The 19,529-nt window shown below is 44.1% G+C and overlaps 2 protein-coding genes across 2 annotated transcripts in view; one reads left to right on the top strand and one right to left on the bottom strand.

Annotated features, from left to right (window-relative positions):
- The window catches only part of T265_00165 (hypothetical protein), a gene marked incomplete at both ends in the record, with an annotated part of 51,011 nt that extends 43,724 nt beyond the window's left edge, over positions 1–7,287 (top strand). The window contains one exon of the mRNA XM_009163822.1: positions 6,775–7,287. Within this exon, the coding sequence (XP_009162086.1) occupies positions 6,775–6,852 (78 nt within the window). The remainder of the gene's footprint in view (positions 1–6,774) is intronic.
- On the bottom strand, positions 727–2,631 carry T265_00166 (hypothetical protein; the record flags this gene model as incomplete). Its single annotated transcript, XM_009163823.1, has 3 exons — positions 727–880; positions 903–994; positions 2,626–2,631. The coding sequence occupies 3 exons, from the start codon at positions 2,629–2,631 to the stop codon at positions 727–729; spliced, it is 252 nt and encodes an 83-aa protein (XP_009162087.1).
- Positions 7,288–19,529: the final 12,242 nt, after the last annotated feature.

Consider the following 19,529-nt stretch of genomic DNA (forward strand, 5'->3'; position numbering starts at 1 on the left):
CCCAATTCGGGGTGGCGTAAACAGAGAGGTGGCCAACCCATGACCTGGCAGAGGAGTATGAAGGAGATGACGAAACGCTTGGGTGCTGTCGGTGCTACTCGCCTTCCAGGATGGGGACCGCGTGATCCTCACTGTGCCTGGTTGGAGACACTACAAGATATGGCTGCCAACCGATGTCAGTGGCGTTCTTGTTGTCAGTTTCTATCTAGATTGCCTGAGTGAATGTCTGGCGGTGTATGCACCTCTGAATGATTGTGTTAAGCTAGCACTAAGTCCCTCCCCCATCCACCTTTATTCTTTTGTTTACAATAAGGTTTTCAAACAAGTCATGGTTGTACGGCAGTGAAGCATCAGTGTTGAACACTGATGTCATGCTTTCGTTGATGATTGCTGGACAACTTTTCGCTTTTAGCACAAAAGCTTCTACAGACCACGTGTCTAATTTATCAAGTTGACCGAGCTTTAAGGCGGACATAAAACCAGTCGGTGAGATTTCCTACGACTTGGTTCACCAAATTGTTGAATCAATGGACACACTCGATCAGGTAGTTTATCCGCATTTACCCGCCTCTTTGTTCTCCGAACCTGTGAGTTTACTCTGGTTGTTTACTTTAATACTGCAATCCTGCCCAAATTGAAGGGGTGAAGATCGAAGGCCTACTGCCAATATAGTTGCCAGACTTCAGGCACTTGACGATAATATAGATAACTAGGGGGCGATATAGCTCAAGTGGTTAAAGCGCAATTTACTGAGTGCGTGGCTCGAACTTGACCTCTACCTCTCGACTTCCCCTGTCTAGGCTTGGGCAACGGGGCAGTATCCCGGCCCTCATGCTTCCTTCCGGCGGCATGGCAGTTAAGCGTCGTAAGGGTGCCACAGCTGAACGATATAGATACCTCACCGAGGTGCTTTTTTAGTATGCTTTTCTTTCAGAAATTGATTAGTAGCTCCAACCAACTCCTTGTAGTAGGCCTGTGCAGTACTGTGCAAGACCTTGAAATTATGTGGGTCCAAATTCTACCGCAAACTGTTAGCGTCTTACAGATCCAGGTGACCCCTGAGCATCCTCATGCAACTGACCTCAGTAGACCTTTCGTCGGTATGCCGAGACTAGAAAACTTAACTGTATCCAAAGACGTCTTCCAACCGAGAACCATGCGGAGTTGAAAGATATTTTAAAGGCCGTCGAATGATAATGGCGAAGAAAACATCCAGGTATTTTGAGTTAATGAAAAATTAGGAGTTTCCTCCTAACCTGCTAGCAGTTTCATCAACTATCGTCTGCCACCGAGTCAATCACTGTTACCAGCGTTCTTGCACTGGGTGAAATTAACAGCGGGCGTGCGGAAAAGAAATAAATGTGATACCCCGCTGTTAAATAGCACGGAATCCGCCATCCACGCCTGTGGATTCAGTGTGGTTTGATATGTGGTCGCCAACTGGCTTAAGGACGCCCTGTTCACCAGCTGGATTGGTCAAAAGTTGCAGCAGCAACGCTACCAAAAGGACATGTGTAGCCGATGATCAACGGACTCACAGTCTTGGCGTTTACATCTAGTAATGGTATAGCAGATTTAACTAAGTAGCAAACAGCATCTATTGTGAGGCGAGGTCAGCGATTTGCAAGTTGATGCCAGTTCACAGGATGCTTGTCACTCACTTGAGGGGCTCGTCCATCCACCTTTAAAATAAGCAAGCATATGTTTTTGGTTCTAACCTTATGGTTCCTCGCATCGGTGCGGATTTCACGGTAGCCGTATTTTCTGTTGAGGGACAATGACTAAACAGAGCAAGTGTTGGTTCATTTGTATGTCCGCATGATATTTAGGCAGCGAGTGTAACAACCGATAGACAACCGGAATCACGAGGTTTGTCTGGCGCATGTTCTTAGACACTCCTGATGCTATGCTATCCTTGAAAGGACGGTACTTAGTGGCAGTAAATGTGATAGATGGATTTGATAGGTTTAACAACTTAAGCTTGAGCTTGTTGAGATGAATTTTAAAACAACCTGGTAACTTTTCCGCATGGTTACTTTAATGCGGGTCAAATTTTACGTTAGGTTTGTTGCAGAGGTGTTTTTAGTCGCTATCCCCTACCTGGATTAATGTTTTGTAAGCTTACTGAACGTCCTTTCTACCTTTCCTTACTGAGTGAAGGGAACCCGTCTGTACTGATATGGGTCATTTCAAGCATGTACTGACAACATTTTCACGAACTGAGGGTCATCGCTGGGATTTGTACACTTTTTCTTGGATACGAAAACAGTTAACACCATGCAAAACAATGCTGACGGAATATTGTGGGAATTTAATGACGATGGAATTAGCTATTTTTTAAAGTGCCGCATGCGAAGTCGTATTACGGCCAACATAACGTTCTTCGTAGGTACGTTCTCAATCCTGTACCGTTTTCGGTTGCCAGCAGCTTCTTGGGAGGTTGGTGTTGTGGCGTAGATCAACTGATGTCGGATTACCAAATGTGACAACTGGTAATGCACTGACAAATCGAATCAGTTAACGAGGTTAATCTTACTCCTCTGGATAAGAAAACCTCTATCCACAAGTTCCCATTATCCCAGATGTTATTGTATATTGACATGGTTTAATTATTCATAAACCTACATGCATTTTTCAAAATCTAATAATGCACTGAATCAGATAGTCAATGTCAATAGTATATTCCATATAAATGAATCTCATTTATCATGTATGGTACTTTGGAACTTTGGTACCGTTCAGTAAACTATTTCACTCTTACTCAACCAACCGATATCCAACTAGTGATATGGCTGCATTGATCCGTAGAACTTAAGCAGCTTTTAATCACCGATCGATGGAGATGATGAGACTAATTGTGATCCGGCTGGCATTTTATAGTCAAAGTTCACAACAACTATGTACTTGTTCCCGCTAAAGTGCACTGCACCTGGCCACCGTGTAGCCTTATGTTTGATTGCTGATTCTACGTTTACTGTATTGGCTTACACGGTCTAGAATCTCCTGCGGTTGAAAAAGAGGGTATTCAGTATTGGACAACAACCGAGAGTTGTACACCCAGTTCGGAATCTACTCAGGAAAACAAATTGCCACCTGATCTTTCTGATGTTAGCTGATTTAACATGATTGTTTTGCATCAGGGCAGATGTGTTGCTTGCAAGCTACGATTAGCATGGTTATGAGCGCTCATGTGGCTTTATTAACTATTGTCGATCGGTTGGATGGCGATGACTCATCTGAAAACCCCAGCACCCATTGTGTCACTGCTGTAAACTCCTCAATATGTCATGCTCCCCGTCAATTCGATGAATTCCGTGCATATCGATAAAACCTATCCTAGTAATACAACCGGGAATGAGGAAAACTTTTGCGGAAAGCTAGTTCCCTCAACACAAATTGTCGAGGTAGACAAGAGTGCCTCTGCACGAAGCGCTTGTTGATCTGGAAAGTAATATGTGCACATGGTTAATTCTCTTCATGTGTGCTGTTCATACAATGGTCCGAATGCAACCTTTCAATAAACCGTGCTTGATATGCATTTGGCCACTCGGTGCGAAATTCGTGTTTTTTTTTCACGCGACATAATGTCTGGTTTGACGAGTCACCCGTACAACAGCTCCTCATTCCATGTTGAAGTTGGATTCTGCGAGCAGGAGTTTTGTGGTGCTCCGATCTCACCGCTCCAAATATTTTTTATGATTTAGACCCTGAACTATCACCTAACGGCCTTCGATGAGAAAAATATTTGGAAATCTGTTTCGGATTCAGAAGGATGACCGTTTTATTTGGGAGCGTAGTACATCGGTACTTATCAGTGAATATGCTTCACTTGAATAATGATGTTGATGATGACTCGGTTGTACAGTTACTTTGCGGTTTACGTACATTTATTTTGCACTCTAAAGCAGAACATTGATATTTCTTCGAAAAGTACCTTTCCAGTAGTACATCGTTATCAGTGAATATGCTTCACTTGAATAATGATGTTGATGATGACTCGGTTGTACAGTTACTTTGCGGTTTACGTACATTTATTTTGCACTCTAAAGCAGAACATTGATATTTCTTCGAAAAGTACCTTTCCAGCAAGCGCTTCCCGGTACCGCGTTTTCGCAAACACTGCTACGTGCTTGCGTAATTATGCACCCACATGCAAAATAACCTAGTTTTAATCGACCTCATGAGCAGTATTCTGTCATCGACGCTATGTGCTGTCTCTATTACGGCCCTTTCAATATAATACAGTTGAACAAATGACCCTAGGTTCGGAAGTATTGCACACACATAGTGGTACCATTTCAAGAGAAAGTTTCTTACTAGATGGAGTCGTTAGAGGGAGGGAAACTGCGGTGCAGTAATATCTTTATTGGTGCATATTACATTACTTATATTATCTGCGTAAATAATACCATGTTATCATCATTTTGCTCTATTGTGTATGGTTAATGGGTTATTTTTCATCAATAAATGCATTCAGTATATCCGTGGAAGCATTTTATCGTAGGTTTTGTGGATGCCGTGGTATAGTGGAGGCATGCGCAAAAAAGTTCTATTCGAAATCCGCGAATATCCGTAAACACGCGCGAGGTAAATGGGGCGGTTATGGGACGTGAATATTTAAAAAACCTATGATTGTCGTACATTCCTGGCAGCTCACTATAGTGTACTTTGGTATTTGTTCTTCGTCAATAACTACGGCATCCACTGCTTCCTTTTTTGCATTTTATATCAAAGGAGCGCTAGTGCTCGGATAGGTCAGTGTTTAAAGCGTGGACTAGCCAATCGCACGTTCCGTGGTGTGAACCCAATCCCGGGGTCTCCACTGCTTCTGCCCAGGGTTGAGCAACCTGGTGGTATTTTAACCCTCGTGCTTCCATCTGGTTGCATGAAAGCTAGGCACTGAAAGTGTTACAGCTGAAGATCGACGACGATTGGGGCTTAACTGGACATTTCGTAATGTCCTTGACTGATACAACCAGTCGTCAGTATTGACGTGTATTGTAATTGTAAGTTGTATTGTATTATGTATCTTGTACTGTCTGACACGTTTAGCGGCGGAGCAGAGCGTACGAAATGAACTCATCCCACAGTCTTGTTGTTCATCTTGCCTGTCGACCGATTCTTTTTTACCTGAGGAACACCTTCAATCTTATCCCCACGACCTGTGATCCCATGGCAACACTTGTGTCCCGTAGATGGAGCCCAATATGGCAGAGGGACGAACGTTCAACTGCGCACAAGCGTAGAAATAAAAACCGCATACTACCTAACGACTGAATCAATAACCAGTTTTCTTTAAGTATTAAGACCTTCCCTCGTTACCTAGAATTCGTACTGGGTAAGTTGTTCCACGGTCAGTTATGCTACTATTTATGGCTGGTTTCGGGTTCCTTAACGCGTTTGACTATTTGACGACAGTAAGGCTGCTTGAAGGCTATTCAAGCTCGAGTCTCTCATCAAATTCAAAAGCGATCAAGAAGTGTTCGAGTGAATTCGAAGCTTATGTCGTTGAGTTTTTAATTAGGATTGACGAATAGAAAGGAAATTTATTTGGAATCGCGACTGGTGTATCATAGATACACTGGACAAACAAACTTGCATAGCAGAGAGCGTGTTGGTATCCTCAAAAAGGGAACGTAATCGCCTGATCCAAGGGTTGCTTAAGTGGTTGCCTAAGTAAGCTGGCTGCAGAATGAGACCCCGTTTGGCTGGTCTCCATGGTGTCTTCTCTTGGAGGGGATTCTGCGCTGGATCAGTTTTGCTGAGACAGCTCGTTACTGTAATGGGATAACCATTCTCCTTCGAAGTTGCTCTTTGTATATGAATCCAACTCCATTCCACCTACAACCTGTGGTAACCGATTATTCTTGCAATAGAATAAGCAACTTCTTCTGACCCGAAGAGTACTTCTTTCTTTCCGATCCACCCGTTACATGGTTTATGCCATGAATACCTGGTCTCATGCATGCTCAATAGACTGTTTGCGATCACTGTGTGTGTATTTCACTGCACGCTTGGTAGCTGTTCGAGTTATCGTCGCGGCTTCAATATATAAAACGATATCCCGTATTCTAACCGATCTATCTATCATGATTATTACTACTTCTCGTGCCCTTCTACCCTTGGTACCGAACACCTTCCCCATGCACTGTGCAAAATGCATTTATTGCGCCTATCCGCACTACGTTGCCGCTGCGGTTGATCGCAGTTTTGTGTCCTCACGAACAGTGTGAATACTTATTGCTTGGATATTTCAAAGTTTCGTCGATTCGATTCACCAGAGATTTATTTACCTGTGTCCCTCTCCGGTTATTACTGCATCCGTCAATAAGCGGGGCGTTGTCTCGTCTCAACATTGGCACCCGTAATGTTTGAGTTTGGTCTCAGTGGCAGTAATTTAGATTGCTACACTACCCATAGATTGATGACCCGATCCCAACCCACTTTTGTGCGCATGTCAGCTGATCCCGAATCGCCCCTAAGGAGCTTCTTGTGCCCCACTTGAACCCATCGATTTCCATGGAACTCGTTGGTTCTGCAGTATCTGGTGAGTTTATACTGAATTTCAGAGACTCTACCAACATTCAGTAACTGATTCAAGCTGCAACAAAGCGCGTATTAGCCTGCGGATATTCTAAGTTTGCCTTGGTCAGTCTAGATTTTTCACAGTGGAGAATAATTCTATCAATTTACGGGCGGCGGACTCTGCTCCTCTCTTTGATTCTTGCAGCCCTCCCGATTAACTCTCTATTCTCTGTTTTTTCATCTATCTAGATGCAGCTGATTATCGCTGGAGTCGTCATTCTCTTGTTAATCATACTGGCAATCATATTGGCCACAACTTTGCGCTGAGACATCACCTCCCTGTCCGTGGACCCAGGGAGTTATTTCCTGACCGTTATTTCCTTCATCCGAAGGGTAATCAGTACCTTCCGATCGTCTAGGTTTGTATTAGGTTTGCTAGAAAGCAAACACCACGTGCGTATCATGTGCCTTGCGAATTCTGCTCTACGTTCTACACTACCGATCACTTGCGGCTGCTGCGCGTTGTATGTGATGTAATGGGACTGTTTCCTTACTTTTTCATTTGTGGCCCGCTTATTTCTACTTGATTAATTGAAGACAATCCATCCTATTACAGAAATGCAATACTATCTTGCTATTTTACCGCATGTTTTATTTTTCATTCACTCCCCATCCCTGGGCCCACTTTGGGTAGAAACTGTCAAACTCTTATTTATATGGTATGCTTCGTATATTTTGACTTTAAAAACACGAAAATTCCACCGCTTTCAGAGCTCAGGTTTCTTCTGTCTGTTTCTGACACAGTATTTGTAATGGGTATGGAGACGGATCTAGTAACTGATATCCACATAGGACTCGGACCTAGATCATCTATACAGAGACCCATGATCTCCACTTGGCAAACTGTAGTAGAGAGACGGTGTTGTTTTGTAGTGGTGATCGACTGACTCTTGCGATTGGCGGACGCACTCAGGCTGTTTCGTTTGCCAGAGAGCCATTGATTGATAGTTCGTTGCTTAAGTTGCTGTATGTGAGCCTTTATCTAGTCGCTACCTTCTTGTTCGGGTTTTTCACAGACGAGCCAAAAGACCAATAGGGATGGCCACATGTTCTACCCACATTTCAGTTGGTATGCCTCATGATCTGCTCAAATCCTACTTCTCTTGCCTCCATATTTCATGTTGGGCGGGAATTTTGCCACTCTTGTTCAACATTAATAAAATTATAGTCTTATGTCTTGGTACACAACGTTGCTGTGTAGTTGACTTCAGTCCTTGTATTGCAATGCTTTCGATCAGGCCTGAAGAATATTGTTAGTGGCTGCTGGATGGTGCAAAAATCAGTGTATTCCTAAACGCAGCGGTCTCTACTGGACTGATCAACGCAATGGCAAAGTGATTTAGGTTATCGGTAAAGGACCGTCAGATCATGTATAGCTCTCCGCGGATTGGCTTGAGAAAGATGCAGCGATTCAGTCTTATTCCGAAGACGATTTCCTTAGTTGAGGTTTTTGTTAAGATGAACTGTGTTGGGTGAATTCCACATGACTGTTTTCAGTGATATTCCAGGTTCCATTGATGTGATTCTGTTCCTTATACAACTTACAATCGTTTAGTTTGGAATGCTGGCGGCAATGCCCTACGTGCTCAGCGCAAGTCGTAGCATTCCTTTTCAGATCCGTTTCTGAGAAATCTGAGTGATTGACATAGTCTTTGTGTCGGTTCCATTCCGCGCACACCCATTGTTATGGTGCCACAATACTTGGTGAAATATCACAATTTTAGCATCTGAAGGTTGGCGCTGTTTCTGTAAGAAGAGAAATGAAATCGTGTTGAAGCTTCACGAGTACAGACGATATGTATGACTAACGTACTGCAGTAGACACTTATTGCAAGGTTCATTTTGGACCGATTTCAGTGCGCCCGCGTTGCCCAAGCAAGCGTCAAAGGAATCACATATAATTAATTACGGTTCGGTTAAACATCTATCATGGACCACTTGTTTTAATTTCTATCTCTTGATTTACTCTCCAGTTACTTGTCAAAACACCTGCAGTCGTAATATTTTTCACCTTTTACTGAAGGAAAATAGTCGCTTCCACTGCCTGATTTTTCGATCTTGTTCGCGGAACTACACTGGTTACGTTATAGTCTTGCACAGAAAAGGATGACACTTCGTGGACAGTCAGCACACAGACAATGACATCAACGTCGTTTTCCCCTAAAGTTGAGCTTGGTTCACAGTTGACAGTCGTCGCCGTCTCTCTTTGGATGAATGAATGAATGAATTGAGGTCTCATTATGTGACATAGGTGAGCACTCACGGTACACGATGTCAAAGGATCTAAGTCTCCTGGGAGTGCTACCGATGACTGAACCTGCATCTCGATGTATGAATAAGCTTGTGTAAGCACTATGAGTGCTTCCTGACATCCAAGAAAAAACAAATATTTATGTGAATGAATAATGGCGTGCCCAAGTGTCTCCTGGGGTGCTACCGATGACTGAACCTGCATCTCGATGTATGAATAAGCTTGTGTAAGCACTATGAGTGCTTCCTGACATCCAAGAAAAAACAAATATTTATGTGAATGAATAATGGCGTGCCCAAGAATGACAACAAAATAAGGTGGTTGCTCAGCATGAGTTTCTCCCGCGGCGTAGAACTTAACGAAGATCAATGAAGCAGTCCTTTGTCTTCTGTGCCTGTTTCATGTAGCTCAAACTTAACGAAGATCGCGGATCAATGAAGCAGAATCTTTTGTCTTCTGTGCCTGTTTCATGTAGCTCACTCATCGAAGCGATCCACCTACTGATACGGAATCCCTCGGTTACCTGGTCGCTTCCCCGCCATTTTCGAATGCATAACCGGGTATCTTATTGTCGTACCCTGTTGGGTATTCGGCTCTTGAACATTTTCTGCTCCTTTAGCCAGCTTATTAGCCAGTTGGTGTGGGTGTCTGTGAACATGGGCTTGGTTCACCATAGAACACCTATACCATCTGGCCGGGTATGGTCTCAATGGTAATGATGTTGCTGTTAGTGGCGGCTCCAGTCGGACTCCAACAGCATTGTGTCCACTACTGTGGAATCAAAACATTCAGTTATTCCGGTGTAGCAATTAACTGTTCAGTTGTTCCTGTTTAAATTATTTCTCGGATCGAAAACTGTGAGAAACGTACAGTGTTCTATTTTCCTCAATGATCTGTTAATGCGAGCTCGGAAATCGCAGGGCGCAGTGCTTCAGCCCATGACTCACAGCGAGCAACCAGTCCAATAAATCTCCGAAAGGGAATTTTTACTTTGGTAACCAGTGATAGCGACAGGTGCGCACTAACATATCCTGTGTCAGTCCAGAAAGTTACACGTTTACCGGACGTCCCGCGAAATCTCACTAACTCATCGGCCACGTGAACAAATGAGTCGGCCGAAAGGATATCAGGAACATCTGCATAAGAGACATTGCCATTATTTCGCTTATTCGATTCAATAATTTCTTTCGATGTAGGGCTCCATGTGATTTCATTAAAAAAACCTCACGCCTAACGAGGTTGCATCTCAGCGAAATAACATGAATTCAGTCATTAGGTATACTATCTGAGAGTTGCATACATGCCTTGTTGATCCCCCCTGCGAATCAGCGGTAATTTTCCCTGTTTTCTGACTACTCATGAGTAACATGACCACACCCGTTTATTATGACGCTGTTTTGTTTCCTTGCTGCTCGTTTTCCCCTTGTTTCGTTCCTATTTAAGGTCTGCTTATTCTTCAGTAACTGATGTCCATATTTTGTAACCCGTCCGTAATTGCTTGAAAGTTCGTCTCAGTTGTACCTATTTTCGAGCCTCCACTCCGACGGAAAGGCGGACCGACCGGGCATCGAACCAAGAGTTCCCGGGCGGTAAGCCAACGCGCCATCTACTACACCAACCTGATGCCCATAACGGTATATTATTATGCTTTGCCTGTGTACCGCACCTGCCAGATAATCCTTGGCGAGATTTGTTCTAAACGGACGAAACCGCGCAATCTGACACGTCACGTGACACGAGCTGCCGCGTCGCACCGCCGGCCGAGAGACAGTCCCTCACATCCCAAACGTACCGATTTCCGCGCCGTCATCTCTCTATGCGACCAACTTGCACTGTCACACTGCCCCTGTATAGATCCCCACTGCCTCAGTAACTATTTTCCGCTCCTGCTGATTGCGTCATTATTAATTAACCAATTCCTGTCAGTCCTCAGTACATCATCTGCTACCCACACCTGTCTGTTATTGACTATTGGCTACGAGCTGCGTACAATCTAATAGCCGCAATCGTCCTGAGGGATCCACAACCCCGCTGATATCACTTACCTCATGCCAAAAGTTCACTAAATCGGATACCTGATTATGTTCTCGACACGCGCGTGCCAGTCGGAAAAACCACAGCTGCCTGAAGCAGTACGCACAAACATAACATTTGTGGGGCACTCGCCTCAATGAGTTGGGAAAAACACACGGGAATATCCAGGTAAGACGTCCATGAGATGTCTAAATATTTCGTTTAGTTTTTCAACTGAATGCGGATTCGGTAGGTTACAACGGGAGGCCAACCGCGTTGTCGGTTCTTATTGACCCAGGGTTTTATGCTCCGTGCACACAGTGCAGTCCCGCAGACGGAGTTCAATCGCACTAGCTGGTACGCGGGTCTGTAGCACATGACGTTCGAAAATGTCTTCAAAAACCCCGATGAATACCCTTTGGTCAGTTTCTTCCATAAATGTGCCTCAACAAGTCTACTAAACATAGTGTGCACGCTAAGGGGGGCGTGAGCATCGAACTTGTCTATTTTAGGTCCTTATAAAGATGTCTGTTTTACAGCTGTAGAGGCATGGTTAGTAGACTAGCTAGCCCTCTCTGCTCAACGCGGTGAACATCTGAGTTTCCCTCTACATTCAAATAATACGTAATCATTGTTGTAGTTTTGTAACGAGAGTGCATGTCGTTAGCTTAAGGCTATCCTGTGGAACCGAATTCCTTATAACAGCATTCATAAAGCCCATCTGCCATTCTCGCTGACTCAACAACGACCGTATTGCTCTACTACTTTGGTTAGCTCACAACAGTCGGTGTCTTCCAGACTCATTATGAGACTATCAGTTAATACTTATCACATTGGGTTTCCTGCTCTCCAACAATTAGCCCATCCATATAGGTTCCAAAAGTAGCCGACCGGTATCCAGCGGGTAGAGATGGCGTCTCGGAAACCACGGTTTCTTAGGTTACCAACTCCTGATTGAGAATGTTGTATGTAATGCGTTTTTCTGCAAATTCTGTGCGTATTTTGTTTGTTTTAGTGGGCGAATTTTCAAGGTCAACATTTATCCCCAGCTGGGAAACAGAGCCTAATGAAATAAGGTGAAGCGGGCGTTCAGTGTTTGCCTAATGGAATTGAGTTTTCAAAAACTACGACGTGCCCTGATGGACTAAAAGATACTAGCAATCGAATTCAGAACACGTGTCTAAACATTTCAGCCTCATCTAAGCATCCCGGGGGTCTCAGCGATGCTAGAAAAGTATTCCACCAGACATTTTCCTGCCAGAGGAATGACCACTTCACTGGACAGTGAAATCTGATGGGTTGCAAAAATATGGGCGTAGATTAGAACGGTCTTTGGTTCAGGCACATACGCAACCAAGTGAAACATTTTGGAGTGAAAAGTTTCATTCCCCTCGCAAAGTTTTTTCTACTAAGAGCAATGTGCGGCCAATGGCCCTTGTGTTGTGACTTGTGACGAAACGTGAATAGCTTGCACTGGACGGAATTTGCAGGTGGTTCTGCAGCTGTATTGCTTTGTGGAACTCGCTAGAGCCTGGGCGTTCTGGTTGACAAAGGGGTTACTACTCCTGTAATTAGTTTCTTTCTTCCATCTTATGATCGGTGGAGGACGAATGCTGTGTTCTCGTACCCGGGTTTGCTACACTCAGTTATCATTGTGATAAAAACCTCCAATTAATTTGAGTAACTCGTATTGTATTTGAAGAACGGAAAAGCCTGCAGATGATGATTACCTACGTTCGTAGGTCCAGTAGTACACTGCTTTATACCACTATGGAAGTTTTCGGGCCCTGTTTGCTGGCAGGAGAGTTCATCGCAAATGTTGAAACGTAACAGGCTTTCCATAGCCGGTCTCGAGGAGTTCCCAGTTAGTTTGCAGATAGAAATGGTGAGCTTCTCATTTTAACCGAAAAACTGGAGTCCTACTAACTGAAGGCGAAACCTGCAACTCTTCATTTATGTTTCTAAAAGAGGCTGTCGTTGTCCCCATAATACAGAAGTGAGGGCCTATCCAACGCACACGACTAAGATTGGCTGAGAAAGTTGAATGTTCCATCTTGGACAAGTTGAAATGCCATGTTTCATTTGGCGTTTTGGTTGACACATATCCCGACATGAAGGATGCGACACTCTTTGTGCGCAGTGTTCAGTCTGCTTCAGACGTCCAGAAACGAAGGAGATACAAGTCAGCTTATCGAAATATCACTAAAAAACAAGCGGCTGACAAAGTGGAAGCTATAATTAATCTTTAGAGCCGGTACTTCAGACTCATTTAAAGCGGCTGGTCCCTGGGTACCGTTGATATTTACTGCATCTGGGAAGCGTCGAAACAGCGCATTCTGCTGTCATCTGGTGAGGCATATGTGGTTATGGTGACCTTCGCCGACTGCAACACAAACACCCTTCCGGACTCCCGAAGGTTAGTCGGCAAAGGAGACATACCATTTACTGAAGTACAATTCATCTATCCGCCACTTACTCGGCAGAGCTGGTAGCCAGTTCCGGCGGTGGTTGTATGTGTGCTGAATGGTAAGGACCTTGCCGAATTCATTGGCCAAAACCGCAGTATTACGCAAGATGGCGCACTGTACTTTAGCATGGCTTTGCAGGTGCGTGGGTCCTCTTCAGTTAGCCGCCAATGTCGATGGCACAAAACCGAGTCACCTTGTCATTGTGCACAAGATAATATGAGGTGAGCGACAGGTTTATTCCATGTCTCATCAGACAAAACAGCACTGAGCAACCAGTGCTTTGTGTACCGCCGTTTATTATGTGTGTACTCAATCTACTAGTTTCTTCGGACTCCGACTTTCCGTTGGCATCAATGGCAATCTGCTTAGTTTGTAATAAATCGACTCGTAACGCAAATAGCACTTTTCACATGTTGCATGTACCAATACCGCATAATTATCCCTCATATTCATTTAACGTCTTCTAAAATGCCTTGAAGAATGAAAAACCGATAGCCAGAAATCTTTTGGCAAACATATCTGAAGCAAATCCCACAAACTGAATGCGTGCTAAAACGTAAGGGGGAGTTTAATATGACGAATTTCAAATACAGTAAGGCAGGATAGGGTGGTTTTTTATTCGAACGTACATACAACGAAGTGCCATACTTTACGCATGTACCGTTGTTCAATACAGCGGTTTTGTAATAAACTGCATAACGGTGTAATTCGTCGGAGTCATTAATTTGTTTGCTCCATCGAATACTAACTACTAATTAAGCATTTTGCCACATTGAGCGAATGCCAGACGCCAGGAACTTCAATAAGGCACCTGCTCAAATTACAAAACGTTTACACTTCGAAGTGGCACTACAGTTAGTGGCACAAGACCAGGAGAGCTGAAAAAGTTGTGGTTATAAAACACCAAAAGAACAGTGCTGAATTAAGGATAATTGTTCAAAAATGAGCACAAGCCAGCTGATAAAACCGCAGGAGAAAGCCCTATTCTATAAAGAATTCATTGGAATACAAAGCAGAAGCCAAACTAGACCGACAATTGAACCACATTGGGGATTCAGAATCCGTAACCTCCTGAAAATGTCAGCAACCGCTGAGTGACAACGATTGTGGCACGGGCAAAAAACATGAGAATCTTGATTGCGCATTTCACACGGAATCACATATTGGCGCAACAATTTGAGGCTCACCTCCAAGCTTCCTAAAATATACTTGTCCTCGTAATTCAGTGGCTGACATTCACCTGAAAGGCACAACTGGAAAAGGTGCGGAGAAACCCATGTTTTCAGCGCCGGGTACTAAACATGTCAACGGGGGGGAATCACATAAACATCAAAAATGGTTTGAACTGAACAGTAGATTCAGCGTAAGCAACTGTCGGAGGAAGGTTATTCTACGCACCAACTACCCCAAATGACAAGGACTGTGGCCTAATGAGGCGTGTGCTTTGAGCTTTTTCCAATGTCCCCACCGATGTCACCTAAGTCGCAAACGTGTTATCCATACCTTTTTCAGATAGGGCGTAAGTATTAGGTCTCCTCAGAGGCAACAATACTCCAGGTGAGCTGGGCCCACCACGGTGAGAAGCGTCTCACAATCAAAGGATTTAAGGCTGACAAGCATTTTCTTAGCAATGCATGACAATCACGTTCGGTGGGTCTCCTTCGCATGAAGCAGTGACGCAATTTTTGTCATTCAGCGCAATGTGCCATTCATGGGGGTACGAAGTTGCAGGGTCTACATCCATTGGGAAAGCCCTGATCTTGGGGATCTAGGATTTTAGGTCCTCCGCAAAAGGTAAACATGAACCTGAGACAACGGCTGAATGATCGCTGACGCAGAGGAGAATCAAGATTAACCCCAAAACGTTGCCTGGATGACCCATAATGAAGGGCCGTACAGAAGAAGAGTGTATCGCCACACTTCCACTCGGAATCTTCCATCTCATAGCAACAGACTAAACTCCCAAAATATTCTGTTAATCGGCGTTGAGTATATTCGAAGCAGTTGATTGCGGAATTCGAAAAGCAGAAATCTGACATCCCAAAAGAGTGCTTTGTTCATAGCTTGTTTAAAGCTGCCCGTAGGTACGATCATGTTCGTCACTGAACAATGGTTTGCAAGAGATCCATGTTGCGCAAAGGATATCGAGTTTTTGATAGTGAGATGATTTAAGATGGCCCGCTTCAGTATGCTCCACAACATTTTGGATGGTAGGGTAGTGAGGGCAACGGGCCTGTTGTTGCTCGGCGGTGGGCAATCAACAGGTTCTTAGACTAGTGTGACAACCACTTCCTTTGAAGTAGAGCGATTTAGACCTTTTCAATGTAACAACGGTTTGCTTCCTTAAAGCCCGTTACCGCTTTTTCCCAAATAACGATTGAAATTTTGTCCAATTACTGATGACAAAATTTATTTGCAGGCCTGTCTTGGCTTGTAACTCCCCATCACATCTCTCCACTTACAAGGTCTTTTCCGCCAGAACTGCACCAGGCTGTGCCCTTGAAATCGGTTTCGTTCTCGCTTGTGCAAATTTTGGAAGAACATTTTGCTGTTTATTCTAAATCCAGAAAAACGCATGTCATCATATTGATTTTTTTCCATAAGATTACCTGTGCGTGAAAACTCTCAGAGTGTCCCACATTTCTGCGACACATCTACCTTCAGTCATTATCCAGTTCATTGTAATCTACTCTCGTCTACAGCTATCGATGAACCACAACAGATGTAGACAAAATATAGCTCCACCGAAAGTAAGACGTCAAATGCAATGGCACACCTGCTAGGCCTGTTGGAATTTTGGATATACGGACTTGCCGAATATCTAACACTCCTGACCTGTTTGCCTTCGTCAGCTGCCTCTGACTTGGCGTGTGGTACTGACAACTGAGAATGTTCTGTTCCAAATGGGATGCTCAAAAAATAAATACTTCTTTTCAAAGACCTTGGAGACACGAACACAAAGAAACCAGCAGCGTGGACAAAATTCGATATTGAACTTTCCTGCCTAAGCGAGTACACAGAACTATCCGTCCCGGGTCCATTGGCTATAAAGAAGGCTATTAAGCTCTCTGACATGACAGTCAAGGCCACCACGGCATCCCTGTGAGACAGAAGCATGGAGGAGAGAAGAATGGTCATCTGTTGGTCCTCCACCAGAACAAGCTTGCCACCAAAGTCTATCCTAGATGGTCTCGTCAAGGCCCTAATTAAACGTTTTCATGCCACCTAACCATGGTAGCCAAAGATGAAACCCGGCAGCAGTGCCGCGAAAATTCCTACACAGAGATTGCCACGCTAACCCCAGACAACCTGTCAGTCTACACAAACACAAAAGTAAAGCGACTGTACTTGAACAAGCCATCAAAAGCCCGATCGAAAAACTAGTAGATAGATTCTAAGTGCAGTCCTCTGCGAAAACCAGCCTCTTGAGAGTGCCGCCAATAGGGATGCCTCTTGGTGATGCTGCGCAACGCGCAGGCAATCTAGAAGAGCTTCACGGAATAGTCCTGCAGGTCGATTCACATCAAAGTCCCTAGAAAACAATCAGACACATGTCCACCGCAAATCCTTGAAAAACAACGCATCTAGACGTCCAAAAATTGGTATTGCACTAGCTACAAGTAGAAGCCATCGATAGTTACAACCGCGAGGTAATAAATTACGTCCTTCAAATGCAAAACCCATGCCCATACTTGACGCATGCAGGGTGAAGACTTCCGCAAACGAAGAGCAGTCTTCGGAAAAACCAAGATAGAAGCCGACGAGTACGCCGCGGGGGCCTTTCTGGAGCATTGGGCTCAATCCCGGTGTACAGTAAATAAATCTTCCGACCCATCTGGTTGCATGCCTGTAGCCGCCTACCTTCGAACGCAGCGAAGATGGTGTTGAAGTGCTTATCCATAAACTGTCCCTGACTTTTTAATAAACTGCGTTCCGTTAAGCAGTCAGCTTGCAATAATAGATCTTCCATAATCGCACCAACAGAGACCTAGCTCACACCAGATATCTCTGACGTGGAAATCTCGATGGTCGGCAATCCGTTTCCTGACGTGACTCAAATTGCGAGAGAGCAGTTTGGATTGCTTTATATTTACATGCGGCATTGGCAATCCTCACCGACACTCTTGCAAATTTTGCGGTGCATTGTGGATTTAACTCCCGCCGCATGATACAGATTCTCTTCTCGGCGTGGTCGACCGTCGCCCGTCGAGTCCTCTGCAGGATACCCAATTCCTCATTCAAAAGCCTAAGCAAAACCCTACAGCTAACACTTCACACAATTCTTGCTGATAAGTACTGTCACTGATGCAGAGGACTCCCGAATATATACTTAGTGCATTGGGTTTAGTGGATGCCTTGCATCGGCGCCGAATGAAGTCGTCCAGCAGAATTCTTGGACACGTCGTCGAAACCACCATTTACAGTGAGGGCAACCTACCATCCCTTCTGAATAAGGTTACCACCAGCGACACTTCGTTTATTACCGTTTGTTGATGTTGGGTTCTATTTGCTAGGAAGCCAAAAATCCGGGACATCAGAACTGAATCCTAAACTTTGGCCTTGCAGACATCCTATAAAAGGTTGGCCCTTTGATCACTCAAGAAGACCAGGATCAGTGGAAGATTTATACAGCAACGATGCCCGTTTTCGGTTGCCAGTAGCTTCTTGGGAGGTTGGTGTTGTGACGTAGATCAACTGATGTCGGATTACCAAATGTGACAACTGGTAATGCACTGACAAATCGAATCAGTTAACGAGGTTATTCTTACTCCTCTGGATAAGAAAACCTCTATCCACAAGTTCCCATTATCCCAGATGTTATTGTATATTGACATGGTTTAATTATTCATAAACCTACATGCATTTTTCAAAATCTAATAATGCACTGAATCAGATAGTCAATGTCAATAGTATATTCCATATAAATGAATCTCATTTATCATGTATGGTACTTTGGAACTTTGGTACCGTTCAGTAAACTATTTCACTCTTACTCAACCAACCGATATCCAACTAGTGATATGGCTGCATTGATCCGTAGAACTTAAGCAGCTTTTAATCACCGATCGATGGAGATGATGAGACTAATTGTGATCCGGCTGGCATTTTATAGTCAAAGTTCACAACAACTATGTACTTGTTCCCGCTAAAGTGCACTGCACCTGGCCACCGTTTAGCCTTATGTTTGATTGCTGATTCTACGTTTACTGTATTGGCTTACACGGTCTAGAATCTCCTGCGGTTGGAAAAGAGGGTACTCAGTATTGAACAACAACCGAGAGTTGTACACCCAGTTCGGAATCTACTCAGGAAAACAAATTGCCACCTGATCTTTCTGATGTTAGCTGATTTAACATGATTGTTTTGCATCAGGGCAGATGTGTTGCTTGCAAGCTACGATTAGCATGGTTATGAGCGCTCATGTGGCTTTATTAACTATTGTCGATCGGTTGGATGGCGATGACTCATCTGAAAACCCCAGCACCCATTGTGTCACTGCTGTAAACTCCTCAATATGTCATGCTCCCCGTCAATTCGATGAATTCCGTGCATATCGATAAAACCTATCCTAGTAATACAACCGGGAATGACATAATGAAGGGCCGTACAGAAGAAGAGTGTGTCGCCACACTTCCACTCGGAATCTTCCATCTCATAGCAACAGACTAAACTCCCAAAATATTCTGTTAATCGGCGTTGAGTATATTCGAAGCAGTTGATTGCGGAATTCGAAAAGCAGAAATCTGACATCCCAAAAGAGTGCTTTGTTCTTAGCTTGTTTAAAGCTGCCCGTAGGTACGATCATGTTCGTCACTGAACAATGGTTTGCAAGAGATCCATGTTGCGCAAAGGATATCGAGTTTTTGATAGTGAGATGATTTAAGATGGCCCGCTTCAGTATGCTCCACAACATTTTGGATGGTAGGGTAGTGAGGGCAACGGGCCTGTTGTTGCTCGGCGGTGGGCAATCAACAGGTTCTTAGACTAGTGTGACAACCACTTCCTTTGAAGTAGAGCGATTTAGACCTTTTCAATGTACCAACGGTTCAAGTCCAAGGACCGTCCAATGGCTTCTTTTCAACATTCTTCGTTTACATGTTTCTTCAAAAAACACTACTGACAGTCATATACCTCATGAAACCGTAATTGACGAAGATGGAAGCAACTTAAAGTTTCGAGCGCAAAAAGTCTTAGATACGTAGTTAAGTTTA

The sequence above is a fragment of the Opisthorchis viverrini genome, assembly GCF_000715545.1.
Source record: "Opisthorchis viverrini unplaced genomic scaffold opera_v5_1, whole genome shotgun sequence".
NCBI classification, from domain to species: domain Eukaryota; kingdom Metazoa; phylum Platyhelminthes; class Trematoda; order Opisthorchiida; family Opisthorchiidae; genus Opisthorchis; species Opisthorchis viverrini.